At 39.5% G+C, this 25,678-nt stretch overlaps 1 protein-coding gene across 1 annotated transcript in view; it reads left to right on the forward strand.

Moving 5' to 3' along the window:
• The first annotated feature begins 3,636 nt into the window (after positions 1 to 3,636).
• The window catches only part of DOCK7 (dedicator of cytokinesis 7), a 215,462-nt gene continuing 193,420 nt past the window's right edge, over positions 3,637 to 25,678 (forward strand). The window contains exon 1 of the mRNA XM_068961268.1: positions 3,637 to 3,761. Within this exon, the coding sequence (XP_068817369.1) occupies positions 3,637 to 3,761 (125 nt within the window). The remainder of the gene's footprint in view (positions 3,762 to 25,678) is intronic.

A 25,678-nucleotide genomic window follows, 5' to 3' on the forward strand; every position in this document is an offset into this window, starting at 1 on the left:
AACGAAAGAGCAAGGGAGAGTCAGAGTGAGGAGTGGAAAAAATGCTGGGGAGAGAAGAATACGTGCGAATATCCATTTGGAAAAGGAGCATTGCACTTTTTCTTTTAACTGTCTCTTCTATTCTTGCCTTTCCTCTCTCGCTTATATGTTCATACAGTACTGAGAATTTTCCCATTTGAAAAGTCTCCCAGAACATATTTCTTTGCAAATATTAAAGCTCTCCTGTAAATGCATTGGGCCCCCCTGGTGGCTCAGTGGTAAAGAGTCCACTTGCCAAAGCAGGAGATGCGGGCTCGCTCCCTGGGTCAGAAAGATTCCTTGGAGCAGGAAATGCAGATCATTCCAGTATTATTGCCTGGGAAATCCCAAGGACAGAGAAGCCTGGCGGGCTACAGTTTATGAAGTAGCAAAAGTGTCAGACATGACTTCCAGCAACTAAACAACAACAATAAATACTAAGTTGAATATGGATCGTCTAAATAAATGTAGGATTTTTTAGAAAGTATGTTCATATACTCAATAAATATTTATTGAGACCCTTTATGTGCCATGCACTAAGCTTGGGAGCAGTGCTGAGTAAGATAGATAAAGGCCTTTGGGAGCTTTCATTAGCATTGAGCTCATCTTTACTCTCATGTTTCATAATCTATTAAAATAAATGTCCTCTGTTGAAATCATAGCAGTGGTAAATTGGCAGATTAAAGTATCTATCCCAAGGTTACATACAGGTAGGTGCTTAGAATAATTGCTTTGTAATGATAAAGTGATGATACTATTAAAACTCTGAGTATAGGCAAGGTAATTTCTTGTACTTTATAAGGCAACGGTAAAAATAAATTTTTATCAAGATTATTAGAAAGAGCTATAAATCAATCAATTGGGACCTTCTAGGTAGACAAATAGATGTATTTAACCTGTGAGTATGCTATTAGTGTTATTGAAGATACATTTCCCTGCTTCTGATGTTTTTATCCATTTGACAGGATCCCATTAGCATGTATATGAGTAGAGCTTGTGATCTTCTGCGAACCCTGCACTCACTCCACCTTGGGGGTGTTATTTGAAAAGAGAAGTGGAGCATGAACAGCTCAGCTTCTTCTTGGGACACAGTTAAAGAGAGAGAGAGAGAGTACCTGTTTATCTCTCTGCTCCTTTCCTGGGAACAGGCACTGCCCATGCTGGGGCTAATGGAGGGGTCTGCCCAGTTTCAGCACTGCCTGCAACTAAGGACATATGTCTGAATAATGCTAGACTCAATATTAGGAGGATGATTTGGTTAAATAGTATCACCGACATGCATTTGAGCAAACTCCCAGAGATAGTGAAAGACAGAGGACCCTGGCATGCTGCAGTCCATGGGGTCACAAAGATCAGACATGACTTAGCAATTGGACAGCAACAGTATTAAGAAGCCCACTTGCTCAGACATCAACCCTCCAATGTAACCTTCATTTGTAACGAAGGTGATTTCTTCTGGCTCCCACACGAATTACTCATGACTTATTTTCCCATTGATTCAGAAATCAAGTGAGGAAAAAGGGCCAGTTATTAGCCCTTCAAATTCAATAAAGTTTGTCCCAACAATTAAGTAAAGAAAAACTTAAAACAGTGGAAAGAGCCCAAAGTCTGACATTAGATCTGGGTTTTGAGTCCTGGCTATGGGGTCTTGGTTATGCCACCTAGCCTCAGAGAATCACATTTCTTTTTTAGTGCTAAACATGATAATATGGTGATAATGTGGCCTGTAATGTTGCAAAGATGAAAGATAACTTATATAGGGAGTTCCCTGGTGGCCTATTGGTTAGGATTCCCAGTTTTCAGTGCCTTGGCCCAGATTCAAACTCTGGTCAGGGAACTGAGCTCCTGCAAGCTTTATGGTGCAGCAAAAATAAAAAATCAGCAAAATAAACAAACAAACAAACCTTATGTAAAATATCAAGTACAATCCCTGGGATTTAATAAAAGTAACTGGTAATAGCAGCAGCAGTAGCTAGTGATTTGGGGTATCAAGCATTGGGAGAGTTAAAAAAGTATTTCTGCTTTCATGAAAATGACTCTCTGTAAAGTGATAACATTAAATTTAATTTTAAAATATTTTAAACTTTTAATTTAAAACATCTTTATCACTTAGATTAAAAATACACTTCTCACATGAAACACTGCATATTTTAAAATAATTTGTTCACTCAATAAATTCCTTGAAATTCAGGGATATAATAATGAGGACAATTGGTGTGAAAGTGATTACTTTCAGTTTATTAATCTCTTTTGGTTATCATAGAGGAAAACTTACTTAGCCCTAAGGTCTTCTTTGAAGTCAAGCATGATGAGAGATATGCTGGCAAAAAACAAATAAAAAATCCTACTTTTGTAGACATTTTGTATCCCCTCATTCTTAAAGTTAATGTTCCATGTATGGGATTATCTGTGAGTCAACATAAGATATCTGTTTTTTCCCCCTCATAGGCATCTTCCTGAACACAATTTTATCATCTTAGTCCATCTCTGCTGATTTCAATTCATCACTGGCAAAGGTGTGGAATGTTTTGTGGCTGGATAACAGATTTATGAAAAGAACCCAGCTATGTTTCTATTATAGTTCTGATGCATGTTTTCCAAGGTTCACTGGGTTTAGAGATTTTCTTGTTTAGCTCAAATAAATTAAAAACTACATGAATTTGTGACCTATAACTCTACTGGAAAATAATGTAAATTGATTTAATTTAGATTATGCTATTTGTTATGAGGATACTCTCTTTGTACTTTCTTTGCTGTCTAGAAGTTTATGTCTAGAATATTTTCTCTACAAACAGATTTTTTTTATCTGTAAAGCAGGTAAAACTCTTCATTGTGTCTGTTAGTGCTTTTGTAGTTTATATCATTCTAAAACAAAAATCTACCCATCAGCAACAACACAAGTAAAACTTGAAATAAAGAATGAAAACTAAAACAATTTTTTGCTAATGACGTTTTTGTAGATTGTAAGAGCTCCATGCATAAGCCTTTGTCTATAGAGGGTTCATATGAAGAACCAACCTAAGCAGAGAGAGAGTTCTTTTGGACTGGAATGCTCACCCACAATGTAAGCCTTAAAAATACATCAAATATAAATGACTAAAAATTTGTATCTGGTCAACCTAAACAACCAGGGATACTTTAATAACTAGATTGATTCTTGGCATAATGAAATTAGGTGATTTTTCCCCCCTACTTTTAAGCAATACTGCCTGAACAAAATGCTCTATTATTGAATTCCCAGGAAATCAGGTTTTTAGACTGCTATGTCTCTAGCATCTTCTCCAGTTTCCCAGTATGGTAAACAACTTATTTGATGAACTTTTTTTTTTTTTTTTCAGTAAATACGCTAATTAGAATCACTTAGTGACAAGGGTCAGAAACTCAACTCAAAACGGCTTAAGCAAAAATAAGAATGTACTGACGTGTTAATCCAGAGTTAATGTAATTTATGCATGGCTGGATCCTACTGCTCAAACCAATGCTGTTCAGTATAAACACAGTGAAAGCCACAAATGTGAATCACATATGTAATTTAAAATAGAATAGTCTATTAGCTATATAAATAAGAAAAAACAGACACCTGAAATTAACTTTCTTAATATATATTATTTGACGTCTATGCTTGGCTGGCCGCAGAGTCCGCCGAAGCTCTCGCCGGCGGCTGAGGCAACTGAGTGGAAAACTGCTTGGATTATTGCGGCTGCGGCGCCTTCGGTTGTGGTGGAGGCAGAGGTTCAGGCAGCGTGAGTATTATAAGATTATTTTATAAGAGCAGCCACCGTGAGACGATACCCCACGTCCAAGGTCAGGAGCAGCTCCTGCACTTCGCTGGACCTGCTGTGTGGAGATACCCCAAGTCCAAGGTCAGAGAAACCCCAGTAAGATGGTAGGCACTGGAGTGGCTGTGAGGAGATATCCCACGCCCAAGGACAAAGGAGAAGCCCCAGTAAGAAGGTAGGAGGTATGAATTCACCTTTAGAATCAAACCCCATTCCCGCCAGAGATGCTTAGAGGGCTTAAAGAAACCTTGTGCACACCAGGACCCAGGGACCCCACAGAGACTCAGACAGAACTGTGTTTGAGCATCTCCTCTGGAGATACAGGTCTGCAGTGGTCTGCTGCCGGGACAGGGGCTCTGGGTGTGAGTATGGCATAAGTCCTCTTGGAGAAGGTTGCCAGAACTTACAAAGGACTGGAAAATACTCTTGGAGGGCGCAACAGAACCTTGTGGACCAGGAACCAGGAGAAAGGAACTGTGACCCCATAGGAGACTGTCCAGGACTTGCCTGTGGGTGTCTGGGAGTCTCCCGCTAAGGCATGGGTCAGTAGTGGCCTGCTGCAAGGTTGAGGGCACGGACTGTAGTAGTACGTGCATGGGATCTTTTTCAACAGACTGGTTCCAAATAGGAAAAGGAGTACATCAAGGCTGTATATTGTCATCCTGCTTATTTAACTTATATGCAGGGTACATCATGAGAAACGCTGGGCTGGAAGAAGCACAAGCTGGAATCAAGATTGCTGAGAGAAATATCAATAACCTCAGATATGGAGATGACACCATCGTTATGGCAGAAAGTGAAGAAGAACTAAAGAGCCTCTTGATGAAAGTGAAAGAGGAGAGTGAAAAGGTTGGCTTGAAACTGAACATTCAGTAAACAAAGATCATGGCATCCGGTCCCATCACTTCATGGCAAGTAGATGGAGAAACAGTGGAAACAGTGGCAGACTTTATTTTGGGGGGCTCCAAAATCACTGCAGATGGTGACTGCAGCCATGAAATAAAAAGACACTTACTCCTTGGAAGAAAAGTTATGACCAACCTAGACAGCATATTAAAAAGTAGAGATGTTACTTTGCCAACAAAGTTTCATCTAGTCAAAGCTATGGTTTTTCCAGTAGTCATGTATGGATGTGAGAGTTGAACTATAAAGAAAGCTGAGTGCCGAAGAATTGATGCTTTTGAACTGAGGTGTTGGAAAAGACTCTTGAGAGTCCTTTGGATTGCAAGGGAATCCAACCAGTCCATCATGAACAAAATCATTCCTGAATATTCATTGGAAGGACTGATGTTGAAGCTGAAACCCCAATACTTTGGCCACCTGATGTGAAGAGCTGAAAATACCTGGATGCTGGGAAAGGTTGAAGGCAAGGGGAGAAGGGGACAACAGAGGATGAGACGGTTGGATGGCATCACTGACACAATGGACATGAGTTTGAGTAAACTCTGGGAGTTGGTGATAGACAAGGAGGCCTGGTGTGCTGCAGTCCATGGGGTCTCAAAGAGTTAGACAGGACTGAGCAACTGAACTAGACTGAACCATTATTTTCTTTGCCTCCACCATAGTTTGGCCCCAGGTAAATAAAAGGGAGGGAACACAGCTCCATCCATCAACAGAAAATTGGATTAAAGATTTATTGAGCATGGCCCTGCCCATCAGAACAAGACCCAGTTTCCCCCTCAGTCAGTCTATCCCATCAGGAAGCTTTCATAAGCCTCTTATCCTTCTCCATCAGAGGGCAGAGAGACTGAAAACTACCATCACAGAAAACTAGCCAACCTAATCACATGACCACAGCCTTGTCTAACTCAATGAACTATGAGCAATGCCATGTATGGCCGCCCAAGACAGACAGGTCATGGTGGAGAATTCTGACAAAATGTGGTGCACTGGGGAAGAGAATGGCAAACCACTTCAGTATGCTTGCCTTGAGAACCCCATGAACGGTATGAAAAGGCAAAAAGATAGGACACTGAAAGATGAACTCCCCAGGTCAGTAGGTGCCCCATATGCTACTGGAGATCAGTGGAGAAATAACTCCAGAAAGAATGAAGAGATGGAGCCAAAGCAAAAACAACACTCAGCTGTGGATGTGACTGGTCCAATGCTGTAAACAGCAATATTGCATAGGATCCTGGAAGGCTAGGTCCATGAATCAAGGCAAATTGGAAGTGATCAAACAGGAAATGGCAAGAGTGAAGATCGACATTTTAGGAATCAGAGAACTAAAATGGACTTGAATGGGTGAATTTAATGCAGACCATTAGATCTACTACTGTGGGCAAGAATCCCTTAGAAGAAATGGAGTAGCCATCATAGCCAACAAAAGAGTCTGAAATGCAGTACTTGGATGCCGTCTCAAAAACAACAGAATGATCTCAGTTTGTTTCCAAGGCAAACCATCCAATATCACAGTAATTCAAGTCTATGCCCCGACCAGTAATGCTGAAGAAGCTGAAGTTGAACGGTTCTATGAAGACCTACAAGACCTTCTAGAATTAACACCCAAAAAAGATATCCTTTTCATTATAGGGGACTAGAATGCAAAAATAGGAAGTCAAGAAACACCTGGAGTAATAGGCAAATTTGGCCTTGGAGTACAGAATGAAGCAGGGCAAAAGCTAATAGAATTCTGCCAAGAGAACACACTGGTCATAGCAAACACCCTCTTCCAACAACACAAGAGAAGATTCTACACATGGACATCACTAGATGGTCAACACCAAAATCAGATTGATTACATTCTTTGCAGCCAAAGGTGGAGAAACTATACAATCAGCAAAAACAAGACCAGGAGCTGACTATGGCTCAGATCATGAACTCCTTATTGGCAAATTCAGACTTAAATAGAAGAAAGTAGGGAAAACCAACTAGACATTTCAGGTATGACCTAAATCAAATCCCTAACAATTATACAGTAGAAGCGAGAAATAGATTTAAGGGATTAGATCTGATAGAGTCCCTGATGAAGTATGGATGGAGGTTCGTAACGTTGTACAGGAGACAGGGAGCAAGACCGTCCCCAAGAAAAAGAAATGCAAAAAAGGAAAATGGCTGTCTGAGGAGGCCTTACAAATAGCTGTGAAAAGAAGAGAAGTGAAAAGCAAAGGAGAAAAGGAAAGATATACCCATCTGAATGCAGAGTTCCAAAGAATAGCAAGGAGAGATAAGAAAGCCTTACTCAGTGATCAGTGCAAAGAAATAGAGGAAAACAACAGAATGGGAAAGACTAGAGATCTCTTCAAGAAAATTAGAGATACCAAGGGAATATTTCATGCAAAGATGGGCTCAATAAAGGGCAGAAATGGTACAGACCTAAGAGAAGCAGAAGATATTAAGAAGAGGTGGCAAGAATACACAGAAGAATTATACATATAAGATCTTCATGACCCGGATAATCACGATGGCATGATCAGTCACCCAGAGCCAGACTTCTGGAATGTGATGTCAAGTGGGCCTTAGGAAGTATCACTACGAACAAAGCTAGTGGACTGTTGGAATTCCAGTTGAGCTATTGCAAATCCTAAAAGCTGATGCTGTGAAAGTGCTGCACTGAATATGCCAGCAAATGTGGAAAACTCAGCAGTGGCCACAGGACTGGAAAAGGTCAGTTTTCATTCCAATCCCAAAGAAAGGCAATGCCAAAGAATGCTCAAACTACCACACAATTCACTCATCTCACACGCTAGTAAAGTAATTCTCAAAATTCTCCAAACCAGGCTTCAACAGTACATGAACCATGACCTTCCAGATGTTCAAGTTAGATTTAGAAAAAGCAGAATAACCAGAGATCAAATTGCCAACATCCGCTGGATCATCGAAAAAGCAAGAGAGTTCCAGAAAACATCTATTTCTGCTTTATTGACTATGCCAAAGCATTTGACTGTGTGGATCACAGTAAACTGTGGAAAATTCTTCGAGAGATGGGAATACCAGACCACCTGACCTGCCTCTTGAGAAATCTGTATGCAGGTCAGGAAGCAACAGTTAGAACTGGACATGGAACAACAGACTGGTTACAAATAGGAAAAGGAGTATGTCAAGGCTGTATATTGTCACTCTGCTTATTTAACCTATATGCAGAGTACAACATAAGAAATGCTGGGCTGGATGAAGCACAAGCTGAAATCAAGATTGCTGGGAGAAATATCAATAACCTCAGATATGCAGATGACACCACCCTTATGGCAGAAAGTGAAGAAGAACTAAAGAGCCTCTTGATGAAAGTGAAAGAGGAAAGTGAAAAAGTTGGCTTAAAGCTCAACATTCAGGAAACAAAGATTATGGCATCGGGTCCCATTACTTAATGGCAAGTAGATGGAGAAACAGTGGAAACAGTGGCAGACTTTATATTTGGGGGCTCCAAAATCACTGCAGATGATGACTGCAGCCATGAAATAAAAGACACTTACTCCTTGGAAGAAAAGTTATGACCAACCTAGACAGCATATTAAAAAGTAAAGACATTACTTTGCCCACAAAGGTCCGTCTAGTCAAGGCTATGGTTTTTCCAGTAGTCGTGTATGGGTGTGAGGGTTGGACTGTGAAGAAAGCTGAGTGCCAAAGAATTGATGCTTTTGAACTGTGGTGTTGGAGAAGACTCTTGAAAGTCCCTTGGACTGCAAGGAGATCCAACTTCTTTAGGAGTTCATCCTAAAGGAAATCAGTCCTGAATATTCATTGGAAGGACTGCTGTTGAAGCTGAAACTCTAATACTTTGGCCACCTGATGTGAAGAGCTGACTCATTTGAAAAGACCCTGATGCTGGGAAAGATTTAAGGTTAGAGGAGAAGGGAACAACAGAGGATGAGATGGTTGGATAGCATCACTGACTCAATGAACAGGAGTTTGAGTAAACTCTGGGACTGATGGACAGGGAGGCCTGGCATGCTGCAGTCCATGGGGTCGCTAAAGAGTCGGACATTACTGAGTCGGACACTACTGAGTCCGACTGAACTCAATATATATTATTTAGTCCCATATATTGAACATATCACTTCAACATGTAATCTACATAAAAATTACTAATGACAAAATTTAAAATCTTTTATTCATACTAAACCTTTGAAATCCAGTGTAATTTTACATGTATGCTGCCGCTGCTAAGTCACTTCAGTCGTTTCGACTCTGTGCGACCCCATAGATGGCAGCCCACCAGGCTCCCCCATCCCTGGGATTCTCCAGGCAAGAACACTGGAGTGGGTTGCCATTTCCTTCTCCAATGCATGAAAGTGAAAAGTGAAAGTGAAGTCAAGAGTACTAGAGTGGGTTGCCATATAGCACATCTCCATTTAGACTAGTCACATTTCACATGCTTAATGTCATTTAGGACTGGTGGCTACTATACTGGACAATGCAGGTTCAAACAGTGTATCAGGAAGCTATCTCTAGCTACTGCTCCACTCAGCCTCTTTTCTATTAGCCTCATCATCTAATTTCTTCAAGCTGAATTAATGATAGTTGCTCAGTCTTGTCTGACTCTTTGCAACCCCATGGACTATACAGTTCATGGAATTCTCCAAGTCAGAATACTGGAGTGGGTAGCCTTTTCCATTTCCAGGATATTTTCCCAACCCAAGGATCAAACCCAGGTCTCCCATGTTTCCCGTGGATTCTTTACCAGCTAAGCCACAAAGGAATCCCAAGAATACTGGGGTGAGCAGCCTATCCCTTATCCAGTGGGTTTTCCTGACCCAGGAATTGAACCAGGGTCTCCTGCATTGCAGGCAGATTCTTTACCAACTGAGCTATCAGGGAAGCCCATCTCTTCTGGCTAACTCTATTTATTCTCAGTTTTCAGTTTTACCCATCCCTGCCTACGGTGATCTTCTCTCTAACTCATCCTATTCACTAGAGTCATTCTGTTCTTTATCACAAAAGTTCTAACAGGAGAAATTGCATTGGTACAAATTATTTTTTTTAATAAAGAAAAAACTTGGGTACTGAGCCATTCAGAAGCTAAGATTTCACAAGCCCCTCCACCCTGACTCCTATCCATCCCCTTCCAGATATAGAAAGAACATAGAGGATTAGTTGCACCATTTGCACAATGAAATATAACATTACTTATGGAATGTTAAGAGTTATGTCTACATTTGGGAAAAGGGAATTGTTATTCTTTATATTTATTCTACCTCAAGAGAATTTGTGATTTTTTTTCCTTTAGAAGTTTGAAATATTTCAAATGGAACAGTGAATTCCAAAAGGCAAAAGCACTCATAAAAGGCTTTGATGTTACTATCTCTCGTGTTATTATAATTCCAATTTTACAAATAAGGAAACTGAACTTTAATGAAATTTTTAAAAAATTCTAAGGTGGTAGCACAAGAATGTCTCATCATTACCCATGCCCTTTACTGTGCTATGAAGTCCTCTGGTAAATGTGATGTCTTTTAAAACATGTAAAGAGACACACAATAAGGCTATGTCTAACTGCAGAAATAACAAAAATACAGCAAAGAAAAGCTCTAAAAATAGGTGGACTCTGCTTAGTCAGTCTTTATAGGTAGTAGTTGATTTCATTATATGTCAATTTCTGTGATCCACTGACTTGACCATACCAAAAGCGTTGCTAATAGAGTTCAAGTTTTTCACAGTGTTCTTATCATGCTGGGCATTATTCATTGTGGTAAGGACAGGGTGAGAAATGGAGAGGGGGAGGAGGATGAAAGGACATGAAACAGGAGATAGAAAACCCATAGTTATTAAGTGGATTTCAAAATAATGCTTCTAATAATTATAAAAACAGCAAGGATAGCTAATACTTATTGAATACTTACTATGTGCGAAGTTTCTGAATTAGTTAATTTTATCCTCCCCAAAATCTTTAAAATTGGTGCCATTATTGCTTTTACTTAGATTCCCTGCCTCAAATAAGTAATGGCTCAATCATCTTCTTGGAAATCTCCAGCTTTTTCATTATTTTCCTTGGGAACTCTTCCAATAATGCTCCTGAATAACGTTTATTTTTAAATTTTATTATTTTTTTATTGAAATATAGTTGACTTACAATATTATTTAATTGTTGGTGTACAACATTATGATTTAACATTTTCATAGATTATATCCATTTTAACATAGTATAAAATATTGTCTATATTCCCTGTGCTGCAAATGGCGACTATGTAGCTTATTTATTTTATACATAGTAGTTTTTACCTCCTAATCTACCCCTATCTTGTCCCTCCCTGCTTCCTTCTCCCCACTGGTAACTACTAGTTCGGCCTCTATATCTGTGAGTCTTTTTCTGTGTTGTTAAACTTAACCATTTATTTTATTTTTAGATCCCACATGGGCTTCCCTTGTGGCTCAGCTGGTAAAGAATCCGCCTGCAATGTGGGAGATCTGGGTTTGATCCCTGGGTTGGGAAGGTCCCCGGGAGAAGGGAATGACTACTCACTCTGGTATTTTGGCCTGGAGAATTCCATGGACTGTATATAGTCCATGGGGTTGCAAAGAGTCGGACATGACTGAGTGACTTTCACTTTTACTTTTCATAAGTGACAAAATACAGCATTTATCTAACTTATTTCACCAAGCACAATGCCCTCTAGGTTGGTCCATCCATGTTGTGGCAAATGGCAAATTTTCGTTCTTTTTTCTGGCTGAGTATGAGTAATTTTTATTGTGCCTTTTGAAAAGCTCTCCATATTTGGCTTTTAAGATGCCACATCTCATTTTCCTCTTATTTTCTTTGTCCTTTATTCCTATCCTCCTCTTTAGTATCCCTTTACCACTTTTCTCTTTAAAAATTTGGTTACTGCTCTCAGCCTTTTCTGCTTTCCCTTGGTTGATATATTTTTCCTGCTCTCAGATCACAAATAACATCTTCTTTCCTATACCAAATTTCCACATAAATACTTTGGATTCCAAAATTGACCACTGAATATTTTTGCCTAAATCCTGTATACACTTCAAACTCCCTTTGTGCAAAACTGGGAGTCTCTTTATTTCTTCCCTAATTTTTATAGTAAACATCATTCACCCAGGTTCCCAAGTCAGAAACCTGAGTGTCATTTCCGGCACTATCCTGTCCCTTTCCTTCTATAGCCTATCTACAGCTGAGTCAACAGTGCCCCCTAATTAGCTCTCAGATTTGTCCACTTCCCTTCACTGTCACTGCTACTGCCTTACTTCAGGTTCTTTTCTAATTTTTTTCTTTTTCTAACTGAAATATATTTGACTTATTACATCATGTGAATTTCAGGTGTGTGTACATGCTTGCTCAGTCGATTCAGTTGTGTCTGACTCTTTGCAACCCTATGGACTGTAGCCCATCAGGCTGTTCTGTTCATGGGTAAAGCAAGCTAATTTGATACATTTCTGTATTGTAGTATGGTTGCTATTGTAGTGACACTTAGAGCCTTTATCACATTACATAATTATCTTTTCTTTTTAGTAGTTGGAATACTTAAATTCTAGTATCTTAACAAGTTTGATGATTATAATATTGCTATCTATATTCACTGTACTGGAGTTATAACTCGAGGGCTTATGTACTACTCGTAGTAAGTTAGTACCCTTTAAACAGCATCTATCCTGTCTTCCTGGTCATGGTGGCCACCTTTTTATTCTGTTGTCACAAGTTTAGCTCATTAAAATTCCATATATAAGTGATATCACAGAGTACTTGTCTTTCTCTCTCTGAGTTATTTCACTTACCATAATGTGCTCGTTTCATTCATGTTGTTGCAAATGGCAGGATGTTCTTCTTATGGTTGAATAATATTCCATTATATTTATGTAGGGCATTTTATTTATCCATTCACTTACCAATGGCCATTTGGGTTGCTTCAATATCTTTTAGAATCCATTTTTTGGTTTTCTTCAGATAAATACCCAGAAGTGGAATTGCTAGATTATATGGAAGTTCTTTTTCTAATTTTTTTGAGGAACCGCCACAGTTTTTCCCACAGTGGCTGTGCCATATTACATTTCCACTAACTGCATAAAATTCCCTTTTTTCCACAACCTTGCCAGAATTTGTTACCTCTTGTCTTCTTGATAACTATTCAAATGAGTGTGAGGCAGTAACTAATTGTGGTTTTAATCTGCACTTCCCTGATGATTAGTGATCTTGAGCAACTTTTCATTTAGCTGTTGGCTATTTGGATGACTTGGGGAAAATGTCTAATTAGTTCTTCTGCCCATTTCTTAATTTGACTACTTATCTTTTTGTTATTGAGTTGTATGAGTTCTTTATATATTTTGTATATTAACTTCCTGTCTGATAAATAGTTTGTAAAATTTTTCTCCCATTCTATAGATTTCCTTTTAATCTTGTTAACTGTTTTTTGTTTTTTTGCTGTGATAAAAGCTTTTAAGTTTGATGTAGTCTCAACTTGTTGACTTCAGTTTTTGTTGTTTGTACTTTTGGTATCATAACCAAAAGAATTATTTCCAAGACAAGGAACTTCTCTAGGTTTTATTCTAGGAGTTTTATAGCATCAGATCTTATGTTTAAGACTTTGATCCATTTGAAGTTAATTTTTGTAGTGGTGCAAGATATGGGTCCAATTTCCTTGTTCTACATGTGTTTATCTAATATCCAATTTTCCCAAAACCATTTATTGAAGAGACTTTTCTTTCCTCATTGGGTATTAGTTGACCATTAAGCAAGGGTTTAATCCTGGTCTCTTCACTCTTTTCCATTGGCCTATACGTTTATTTTTGTGTCACTGCCATACTGTTTTTATTACAGTAGATTTCCAGTACAGTTTAAAGTCAAGAACTGTGATATTTCTACTTTGTTCTTTTTTTTCTCATGATTGCGTTGGTTATTTGGGGTCTTCTGTGGTTTCATACAAATTTAGGATTGTTTTTTTCTATTTCTGTGAAGAATACCACTGGTATTTTGACTGGAATTGCATTGAATCTACAGAAGGATTTAGGGATCAGGTCCTTTTGTTCTTATGTACTATGATAGAAAGCTTCTACTTGTCCCCCAGGAAATTCCTTCTTCCCTTAGTTTATGATAATAAACCTTTGTATTTTAACTGGACACATGGCCTCACAGAATATAAACTTCATTTCCTAGCTATCCTTGCAGATAGGCAGGCGTTATGTGTCTACATTCTGGCTAATGGGATATAAACTGAGGTGATGTGAAAGTTCTAGGTCATAAACTTAAAGGGAAACATAACCTTTTCTCCATTTTACTATGTCTTAGACTATAAGGCATATATGGGATTTGTGAATTGTCCTAGAATGTGCAAATAAGGACAGCATCTGACAGTCCATGTCCTAGAACTGTTCTACCAGCCCTGGATTGCTTATGCCCTAAGAGTGGAAAAAAGTTTTCTCTTTTAAAATCCTGTATTATTTGGGTTTCTGTTACAGTAATCAGATCTATAGAGTGAAGCCCTTGGATTAAAGCAACAAAGCTTTGATTGGTCTACCCGTCTCCACTTTTAACTTCTCTTTAATCTGTTTCCTTCAGCAGAGTTGGAGTATTCATTGTAGGATTCAAATTTGCCCAGATTGTTCCCTGTCATTTTTAACTGCCCATGCCATTTCTTTTCATACTATCCATGGGGTTCTCAAGGCAATAATACTAAAGTGGTTTGCCATTGCCTTCTTCAGCGGACCACATTTTGTCAGAACTCATCACCATGACCTGTCCATCTTGGTGGCCCTACATGGCATGGCTCATAGTTTCATCGAGTTAGACAATGCCGGGATCCACGTGATCAGGTTGAACTGACTCATTGGAAAAGACCCTCATTCTGGGAAAGATTGAAGGCAGGAGAAGAAGGGGACAACAGAGGGTGAGATGGTAGGATGGCATCACTAGCTCAATGGACATGAGTTTGAGCAAGCTTCGGGAGTTGGTGATGGACAGGGAAGCCTGGCGTGCTGCAGTCCATGGGGTTGCAAAGAGTCGCACATGGCTGAGGGACTGAACTGAACTGCCATTTCTTTTAGTGTGTACTCTACATTCCTTAGCCTGGCACACCAAATCCTTCATAATCCAGCCTCTGCTTTCTCTCTCCAGTCTTACCTCTTCCCATTTCCTACTTTATATGCTGAGCTCAGACCGCACAGAATCATTTTCAGCTTCACAGAATAGCTAAGCTCTCATACCTCAGTGCACCTGTGCATGCTGTTTACTCTGCCACAGACACTAGTTTCTCGGCCTGACTAGTTTCTGTTTGTCCTCTAGAGCTCAGGTCTCTTCCTCTTGGAAGTTCTTTTTTTTTTTTTGCCCACTCAAGAACTGGTCCCCTTTTACATTTTCCCAAAGTATTCTGTACATACTTTTTATCAAAGAATTGCTTGTTTATTTATTTCCCCTGCACCATCCTCCCCTACCAATTTCCTGGAAAGCAAGGATTATTTTCTCATTAATTGTGTATCATCACGGCCTAGGACAAACCCTGTCACACAGCAGCACTCAGAAGATATTTATTCAGTTAGTGAATAAGTCAGTGAATGAATGGATACCATGGAGTCAAGAAAATAGCATTTGAGTTTTATGCCTGGTTCTGTCACTTCCTCAATAGTTTTAGTTGGAAATCGTTTCATCCCACTTCACTTAAGCTAGATAAGGTCTCAGGTTTCTTCCAGGTTTATGATTTACAAATATATCTTATAGAAGAATGTAAAAGTACACAAATGTTTAGAGCTGACAGCCTTAAGGGGCTGGCAAGGTGATCCTGAAATTAAATGATGGTTGCTCCTTGGAAAGAAATCTATGACAAACCTAGACAGTGTATTAAAAAGCAGAGACATCACTTTGCCTACAAAGGTCTGGTTTTTCTAGTAGTCATGTACGAATTGAGAGTTGGACCATAACAAACACTGAGTGCCAAAGAATGGATCCTTTCGAATTGTGGTCCTGGAGAAGACTCTTGAGAGTCCCTTGGACTGCAGGGAGATCAAACCAGTCACTCATAGGGGAAATCAGTCTTGAGTATTCATTGGAAGGACTGGTGCTGAAGCTGAAGCTCCAGTAGTTTGGCCACCTGATGCAAAGAACTGACTTGTTGGAAGACCCTGATGCTGGAAAGATTGAGGGTGGGAGGAGAAGGGGACGACAGAGGATGAGATGGTTGGGTGGCATTACCGACTCGATGGAAACGAGTTTGAGGAAACTCTGGGAGTTGATGATGGACAGGTTAGGCTGGGGTGCTGCAGGCCATGGGGTCACAAGGAGTCGGACTCAACTGAGTGACTGAAAAACAACATAGTTTTTCCTGAGAGTCCCTTGAACAGCAAGGAGATCAATCCTTTTAGTCAATCCTAAAAGAAATCAACCCTGAATATTCAATGGAAGGACTGATGCTGAAGCTGAAGTTCTGATACTTTGGCCACCTGATGTGAAGAGCTAACTTATTGGAAAAGACCCTGATGCTGGGAAAGATTGAAGGCAAAAGGGAGAAGGGGGTAGCAGAGAATGAAATGGTTAGTAGCATCACTGACTTAATAGACATGAATTTGAGCAAACTCTGGGAGATAGTGGAGGACAGAGAAAGCTGGTGTGCTGCAATCCATGTGGTCAGAAAGAATTGGACATAACTTAGCAACTGAAGAGCAACAACAGAGGTAATTCTTGTTTTTAAAAATGTACTTTGAATAAGCATGCCAAATAAAAGTGAGCTTTTATAGTAATATTTAAGCTTTTTCTACTTACAGCTTTTAAGCTATTTTTGTAGCATCAGTTATTTTCACGCAACCTTTCAGAAATATCTGTTATAATCTCTGTTTGAGAAGTAGAGAATGTGAGATTCAGTGATATTAGGTAATGTATTTGAGCCATCAGCAGAGACAGAAGCAGTCAGAATCTAATTCAGAAATATTTTGATATAATATCCCACCTATTATAAAACAGTTGTGTAATATTATAGAGCTAAACTAGGAAAGAAAGCAATGAACTTTAAAGCAAATTATACATAGATTAAAATAGAAAAAACCAAAATTAAGGTGCTAGATGACATTCTATTTCAGAATCACATAATTATGGGGTTAGGCAGCATTCTTAAGAGGTAATCATCTATCTTTAAGCAAGGCCACACCCAGTAATCCCTAAACAGAGGCTAAGCAATTCTTTGAAATATTTAGAAAAAGAATATTCTACAACTCTTTTTCATACTGGTTCCAGTGCTATATGATACTGATAACAGAAAATTTGCTACCTTAACAATTATCCAGAACTGATGGTTTTTTCCAGTGGTCATGTATGGATGTGAGAGTTGGACTGTGAATAAAGCTGAGTGCTGAAGAATTGATGCTTTTGAACTGTGGTGTTGGAGAAGACTCTTGAGAGTCCCTTGGACTGCAAGGAGATCTAACCAGCCCATTCTAAAGGAGATCAGCCCTGGGTACTCTTAGGAAGGAATGATGCTAAAGCTGAAACTCTAGTACTTTGGCCACCTCATGCGAAGAGTTGACTCATTGGAAAAGACTCTGATGCTGGGAGGGATTGGGGGCAGGAGGAGAAGGGGACGACAGAGGATGAGATGGCTGGATGGCACCACCGACTCAATGGACATGAGTTTGAGTAAACTCCAGGGGATGGTGATGGACAGGGAGGCCTGGCGTGCTGCAATTCATGGGGTCGCAAAGAGTCGGACAAGGCTGAGCGACTGAACTGAACTGAACCAGTTTTAGCAATGACCCCACATATCCAAGATTCCCTTTCTTTCCTAGTTGTGGTAGGCAGATTTCCAAGACATCTGCCAAAATTCCTGCCCCTGGTGTACATGTTCTGTATAAGCCTTTCCCAAGCTTGTGGGTGGGACCTGTAGATATGAGATAGGTACTCACTTGGTAGGTTATATTTTGTGATGACTGTATGGTGGTGATCACCTTTGTTTATATAGAGATTGAAAATAAACGTACCAGGATTACATAGTTATATTTAGTGAGAAAATGAAATGCTATCTGAAGGCAGCGCCTCACTTTCCTTATCTCTACCTCTAAAATGCTATGTCATTTTTCCTTCCTTTTTTTCCCTCCTCAGGTACCAGAGGAAAGCTACTTCTTTATCTCAAGGGTATCAAGTGTCTCTTTCAGGTATTCAGTTGTTCATTCTACTCTTAGTCATTTCCCACAACATCCAACACACAGGGTCTTGTACCTGACAGAGCCTTGGCATGACTCTTAACTCTTGAACTTTGGAGCTTCTGCTTCCTTTCTGTGTCAGACCTGCTTGATATAGATCTGCCCTACTCTTCCTAAGAACATCGGCCTCAGCTGGACCCAGATCCAGAGTGATAATCGCAAGCAGGTTTCACATTCTCACCCAGTGATATGAAAAATGAATGGCACATAGGGTACCACTGACAATGGTTTCAAGCTGGCCCTGCGACCCAATGTTTCCTCTACTTACTTTATTTCCTTAACCCATAGCTACATAGGCCTTTTAGTCTGGCTACATGATAAATTCACTCTCATGAATTTAATCTCATGGCTACATGACAAATAGATTCAAGGAATTAGATCTCATAGACAGAGTGCCTGAAGAAATATGGACAGAGGTTCGTGACATTGTACAGGTGGCAGTGATCAAGACCATCCCCAAGAAAAACAAATGCAAAAAGGCAAAATGGTTGTCTGAGAAGGCCTAACAAATAGCTGAGAAAAGAGGAGAAGCTAAAGGCAAAGGAGAAAAGGAAAGATATACCCATCTAAATGCAGAATTCCAAAGAAGCGAGGAGAGATAAGAAAGCCTTCCTCAGTGATCAATGCAAAGAAATAGAGTAAAACAATAGAATGGGAAAGACTAGAGATCTCTTCAAGAAAATTAGAGGTACCAAGGGAACATTTCATGCAAAGATGGGCACAATAAAGGCAAGAAACGGTATGGACCTAACAGAAGCAGAAGATATTAAGAAGAGAAGGTGGCAAGAATACACAGAAGAACTATACAAAAAAGATCTTAATGACCCAGATAACCACGATGGTGTGATCATTCACCTAGAGCCAGATGCCCTGGAGAGTGAAGTAAAGTGGGCCTTAGGAAGTATCACTACGAACAAAGGTAATGGAGGTGATTGAATTCCAGCTGAGCTATTTCAAATACTAAAAGATGATGCTGTTAAAGTACTGCATTCAATATGCCAGTGAATTTGGAAAACTCAGCAGTGGCCACAGAATGAGAAAATGTCAGTTTTCATTCCAATCCCAAAGAAAGGCAATGCCAAAGAATGTTTAAACTACTGCACAATTGCACTCATCTCACATGCGAGCAAAGTAATGCTTAAAATTCTCCAAGCCAAGCTTCAACAGTACGTGAACTGTGAACTTCCAGATGTTCTAGCTGGTTTTAGGAAAGGCAGAGGAACCAGAGATCAAGTTGCTAACATCCACTGGATCATTGAAAAAGCAAGAGAGTTCCAGAAAACATGTATTTCTGCTTTATTGACTATACCAAAGGCTTTGACTATGTGGATCACAACAAATGGTGGAAAATTCTTAAAGAGATGGAAATACCAGACCACCTGACCTACCTCCTAAGAAATCTGTATGCAGGTCAAGAAGCAACAGTTAGAACCATAAATGGAACAACGGACTGGTTCCAAATTGGGCAAAGAGTACGTCAAGGTGTATATTGTCACCCTGTTTATTTAATTTATATGCAGAGTTTGTCATGCGAAATGCCAGGCTTGATGAAGCACAAGCCAGAATCAAGATTACCAGGGGAAATATCAATAACCTCAGATATGCAGATGAACAACATCCTTATGGCAGAAAGCAAAGAGGAACTAAAGAGCCTCTTGATGAAAGTGAAAGAACTGGCTTAAAACTCAATATTCAAAAAAACTAAAATCATGGCATCCAGTCCCATCATAGCAAAAAGATGGGGAAACAATGGAAACAGTGAGACACTTTATTTTCTTGGGCTCCAAAATCACTGCAGATGGTGACTGCAGCCATGAAATTAAAAGACACATTGCTCCTTGGAAGAAAAGTTATGACAACCTAGATAGTATATTAAAAAGCAGAGCCATTACTTTGCCGACAAAGGTCAGTCTAGTGAAAGGTATCGCTTTTCCAGTAGTCAAGCATGGATGTGAGAGTTGTACCATAAAGAAAGCTGAGCACTAAAGAACTGATGCTTTTGAATTGTGGTGTTGGAGAAGACTCTTGAGAGTCCCTTGGACTGCAAGGAGATCCAACCAGTCCATCCTAAAGGAAATCAGTCCTGAATATTCATTGGAAGGACTAATGCTGAAGCTGAAACTCCCATACTTTGGCCACCTGATGCAAATAACTGACTCCTTAGAAAATACCCTGATGCTGGGAAAGTTTGAAGGCAGGAGGAGAAGTGGACGACAGAGGATAAGATGGTTGGAGGGCATCACCGACTTTATGGACATGAGTTTGAGCAAGCTGTGGGAGTTGGTGATGGATTGGGAAGCCTGGTGTGCTGCAGTCCATGGGGCTGCAAAGAGTCAGACACACCTGAATGGAACTGAACATGATAAATTCATTCTCTGAGCTTTCAAGTCTCTGTCTGTCTTCTCTGATCAGCAGGTCGTCTTCTTCTTTCTGATATCATACTCTTCGGGGCTTTTTTTCTTTTTTTCAACTTGGGAAGAATGAGGTAATGAGTCCCCATGCTTCCATCACTCAGATTCAACAATTATCAACATAAGCCCGTGTTGGATTTTCCTTTTTGTGTGTGTGGTAGAAACTATATAATATTATATTTACCATCTTAGTCATTTTTAAGTGTTAAAGTTCAGTAGTATTCATATTGTTGTACAAGTCTCTGCAACTTTTGACCTATTAAATCTGAAACTCTTGTCCTATTAATTCTGAAACACTAATCATGTTGGATTATGTTCAAGGCAAATTTCAGACTTTGTATCAGTTCATCAATTAATATATCAGATGGTATCATAAAAGAATACAAGACTCCCCTGCCACACTTTTTTTTTATACAACCACAAAACTCTTTTCACACTTGAATCAAGGTTTCCATAGGAAACGGATGACATACTCAAATAAGATAACTTTAGTAATGTTTATTTAAGGGTTGTGGGTACAGAGAAACCACAAGGTATAGTGCACTAACCTAGGGTAAGTGACTCTGTTGGCATCACCTCCAGACCCATAAGAATATGGGGAGGGAATGGTTACCAGAATCCAACAGGAGAAAGAATCTATAGGGTGGAGTACTCTGAAAAAAGCAATGACCTTTGGTGAGGAGACACAACAGTGTCTTTCAGGGAGAAAGACAAGTGAGTGATACCTTGACATTACTCCCTCTCTGTGTTCTTTTGCAGGATTTCTCACTGGCCAAGTCCATCTAATAGATAAAGAGCGTGGGAGCCTACTGATATGTTATGTGTGTGTGTGCGTGTGTGTGTTCCAGAGGCCAGCCTTCTGGAGAAGAGAGGAAGGTAGAGAGTGACTCTGAAGAAACAAATGGAAGATATCCGGAAAACAATAACTCTTAATATCACTTAATACTCAGTCAGTGATCAAAATCTGCTGAGTGTTTCACAGAAGTGTATTATTTTACAGTCTTTCTCTTTGGACCCCAAAACCATACACATTGTATTTGGGTTAGAATGTGTGATGGATAATTTTACGTGCCAGTTTGACTAAGGTCATCAGGTGCCCAGATATTTGACCAAACATTAATCTGGGTATTCCTGTGGCAGTGTTTTTGGATGAGTTTAATATTTAAATAGACTGAGAGCTTCCCTGGTGACTCAGTGGTTAAGAATCTGCCTGCCAATGTAGGAGGCCCGCGTTTGTTCTCTGGTCTGGGAAGATGCCACATGCTGTGGAATAGCTTGGACCATGCACCACAGCTACTGAGCCTGTGCTCTAGCGCCTGAGTGCCTCAGCCAAAACCGCTGAAGTCCGCACACCCTACTGCCCACGCTCCACAGCAAGAGAAGCCACCGCAGTGAGCAGCCTGTGCACGATAACCGAGGAGCAGCTTCTGCTTGCCACAACTAGGGGCTGCAACGAAGACTGAGCGCAGCCGAAACCTAAATTATTTAAAAAATAAATAGACTGAGCACACTCTTCTCCTTAATATCCGTAGGCCTCTTTCAAACTGTTGAAGGCCTGAACAGAATGAAAACACAACTTCTGCGGAGTACGAGGGGGATTATGGCTTTCCAGCTAGGCCTTGTGCTTTTTTCTACCTTAAAATGAAATATTGTTTCTTCCTGAATCTTGAGCCTCCTGGTTTTTGAATGGGAATGACACCAGCCAATTCTTTATAGCAACTCTCTTTCCCTTCTCTTCTTTTTTTCTCTCACTCTGTCTCCAATTTGTTCTATTTCTCTGGAGAAGCCTAATACAGTATTCTACTTACATTTACTTTATTCTGTGTTTTAATGATAGATTGTTTATTGAGATATTTGATGCAATAAGATATATGTATATCTGGTCTTTGTCCTTGGTATCTGACACAGAGCTTCTAAAATCCTTGAAATTTCCTGGGTGATAGATGTGTTAGGAGCATCTTTTGTTATTCGTAACAATCTCCTTTCAATTGTATCAGCTCAGTTCAGTTCAGTCGCAGTTGAGTCTGACTATTAGCGATCCCATGGACTGCAGCATACCAGGCCTCCCTGTCCATCACCAAGTCACGGAGTTCACTCAAACCCATGTCAATTGAGTCAGTGATGCCATCCAAACATCTCATCCTCTGTCGCCCCCTTCTCCTCTCACCTTCAATCTTTCCCAGCATCAGGGTCTTTTCAAATGAGTCAGTTCTTTGCATCAGGTGGCCAAAGTATTGGAGTTTCAGCTTGAGCATCAGTCCTTCCAATGAATATTCAGGACTGATTTCCTTTAGGATGGACTGGTTGGATTCCCTTGCAGTCCAAGGGACTCTCAAGAGTCTTCTCTAACACCACAGTTCAAAAGCATCAATTCTTTGGTGCTCAGCTTTCTTTATAGTCCAACTCTCACATCCATACATGACTACTGGAAATACCATAGCTTTGACTAGATGAACCTTTGTTGGCAAAAGTAACATCTCTACTTTTTAATATGCTGTCTAGGTTGGTCATAACTTTTCTTCCAAGGAGTAAGCATCTTTTTATTTCATGTCTGCAGTCATCATCTGTAGTGATTTTGGAGCCTCAAAAAATAAAGTCTGCCACTGTTTCCACTGTTTCTCCATCTACTTGCCATGAAGTGATGGGACCGGATGCCATGATCTTTGTTTTCTGAATGTTGAGTTTCAAGCCAACTTTTTCACTCTCCTCTTTCACTTTCATCAAGAGGCTCTTTAGTTCTTCTTCACTTTCTGCCATAAGGGTGGTGTCATCTGCATATCTGAGGTGATTGATATTTCTCCCTGCAATCTTGATTCCAGCTTGTGCTTCAGCCCAGCATTTCTCATAATATGCCCTGCATATAAGTTAAATAAGCAGGGTGACAATATACAGCCTTGATGTACTCCTTCCCCATTTGTAACCAGTCTGTTGTTCCATGTCCAGTTCTAACTGTTGCTTCCTGACCTGCATACAGATTTCTCAAAAGGCAGGTCAAGTGGTCTGGTACTCCCATCTCTTGAAGAATTTTCAACAGTTTGTTTGTGATCAACACAGTCAAAGACTTTGGCATAGTCAATAAAGCAGAACTAGATGCTTTTCTGGAACTCTCTTGCTTTTTCGATGATCCAACGGATGTTGGCAATTTGATCTGTGGTTCACTCTGCCTTTTCTAAAACCAGCTTGAACATCTGAAAGTTCACGGTTCACGTACTGTTGAAGCCTGGCTTGGAGAATTTTGAGCATTACTTTACTAGCGTGTGAGATGAGTGCAACTGTGTGGTAGTTTGAGCATTCTTTGGCATTGCCTTTCTTTGGGATTGGAAAATTCAATTGTATGGGTTTATGGTAATGAGGTGACTCCTGGTGGGTCTCTAGATTGCATTAGGATGGGAGCTGGTTGCCGGAAAAACCAACTAGATTACAGATTTGGAAGTTTCATCCCTATTCATAGACTTCTGTGCAAAGTTGGATCTGGAGATTGAGGTCAGTTACCAGTAGCAGATGATTTAATCAGTTGTATCTACATAATAAAACCTCCATAAAAACCCTAGATGACATTGTTTGGAGAGTTTCTTAGTTGATAGACACTTTACCTGCCAAGTACACCCCAGTTTCACAGGGACAGAAGGGCCTGTACTGGGCCTCTTCTGGATCTTTCCCTAAGTTGCTCTATCTGGACATTCATTTTGTAGTGTTTATGTAAGCTCGTCATAGTAAGTAAAGAATCTACTTGAGTTCTGTGAGCCATTCTAGCAAATTAGTGAAACTGGAAATGGAACTGTGGTAACCTACTGAACTTATAGCCGGTTGGTCTGAAGTCAAGTAGTGACCTCTGACTTGAAACTGTCATGTGAGTTGGGGGTAATCTTACAGGATTGAGCAGGATTAACTTGTGGGGTCAATCAAACCCCAGGTAGGTAGTGTCAGAACTGAAATGAACTACAGGCACCCAATTGATGTTCAGAGAGTTGGAGAATTGGTTTGTGTGGGAAAAAAAAAAAAAAAAAACTCCTCATATTTGGTGTTGGAGTGTTGTGAATAAAGTCAGTTCAAGATATAATTCACATTTCATACAATCCATCCATTTAAAGTGTGAAATTTAAGTAGATTTTAGGGGAGTAGTGGGAGGAAATGGAAGGTTGGGATTGACATTTGTACACTATTGATGCTATGTATGAAACAGACAAGTAATGAGAATGGGAAGGAAATACAAAAAAAGAGGGGATATGTGTATACATGTAGCTGATTCATTTTGCTGTACAGTAGAAATTAACATAACATTGTAAAGCAACAATGCTCCAATAAAAATTAATTAGAAAATAAACACACACACACATTTATATAGATTTTAGTACATTCACAGAGTTGTACAGCTATCACAATTAATTATAGAACATTTTAACTGCCTCCCAAAGAAACGTTACACCCATAAGGAATCAGTCTCCATTCTCCCTTTGTCTCAGCCCCTGGGAAGCACTAATCTACTTTCTGTCTCTGTGGATTTGTCTATTTCACACTTCATATAAATTGTGACCCATTGTGTCTAGTTTCTCTCACTTAGCGTGTTTTCAAGATCCATTGTAGCATGTATCAGTACTTTATTTTTATTGTCAACTAATATTCTATTATATGGATATACAACATTTTATCCATCCATTAGTTGATTGGCATTTGGGCTGTCTCCACTTTTTGGCTATTATGAAGAATGCTGCTATAAACATTTCATGGGCAAATTTTTATGTGGACGTATGTCTTCATTTCTTCTGGGTATATACTGAAGAATGGAATTTCTGGGTTTCATGGTGACTCTATATATAAACATGTAGTGGACCTGCCAGACTGTTTTCCAAAAAATGGCAGGACCATTTTACATTTGTATTAGTGATATAAGGGGATTCTATTTCTTCACATCCTCATCAACACTTACTAATATCTGTCCTTTAGATTCGAGTCATCCTAATGGGTGTGAAGTGATATTTCTCGGTGGTTTTGATTTGCATTTCTCTCATGGCTAATGATGTTGAACACATTATTCATATGTGTATTGGCCATTTGCATATCTTCTTTGGAGAAACATCTATTCAAATTGTTTGCCTATTTTAAAATTAGGTTATTTTTCTTTTTACTATTGACATATAAGAATTGTTTATATATATTTGAAACATAAGCCTCTTATGAAATAAAAGATTTGCAAAAATTTTCTCCCATTCTTTGGTTTGTTTTTTCACTTTCTTGATGGTGGTGCCTTTTGAAATACAAACACTGTTAATTTTGATGATGTCCAATTCACTTTTTGTTGCTTGTGCTTTTATTCTGTTTTCAATCTTTTAAAAATTCCTTGCTGTTTGTTTCTTGAAGGAACCAGGTCATTATGTCCTGTAGTATTTGTCATATCCTCAGTTTTGCTAA

This window comes from Capricornis sumatraensis, chromosome 2 (genome assembly GCF_032405125.1).
Source record: "Capricornis sumatraensis isolate serow.1 chromosome 2, serow.2, whole genome shotgun sequence".
Classification (NCBI taxonomy): Eukaryota; Metazoa; Chordata; class Mammalia; order Artiodactyla; family Bovidae; genus Capricornis; species Capricornis sumatraensis.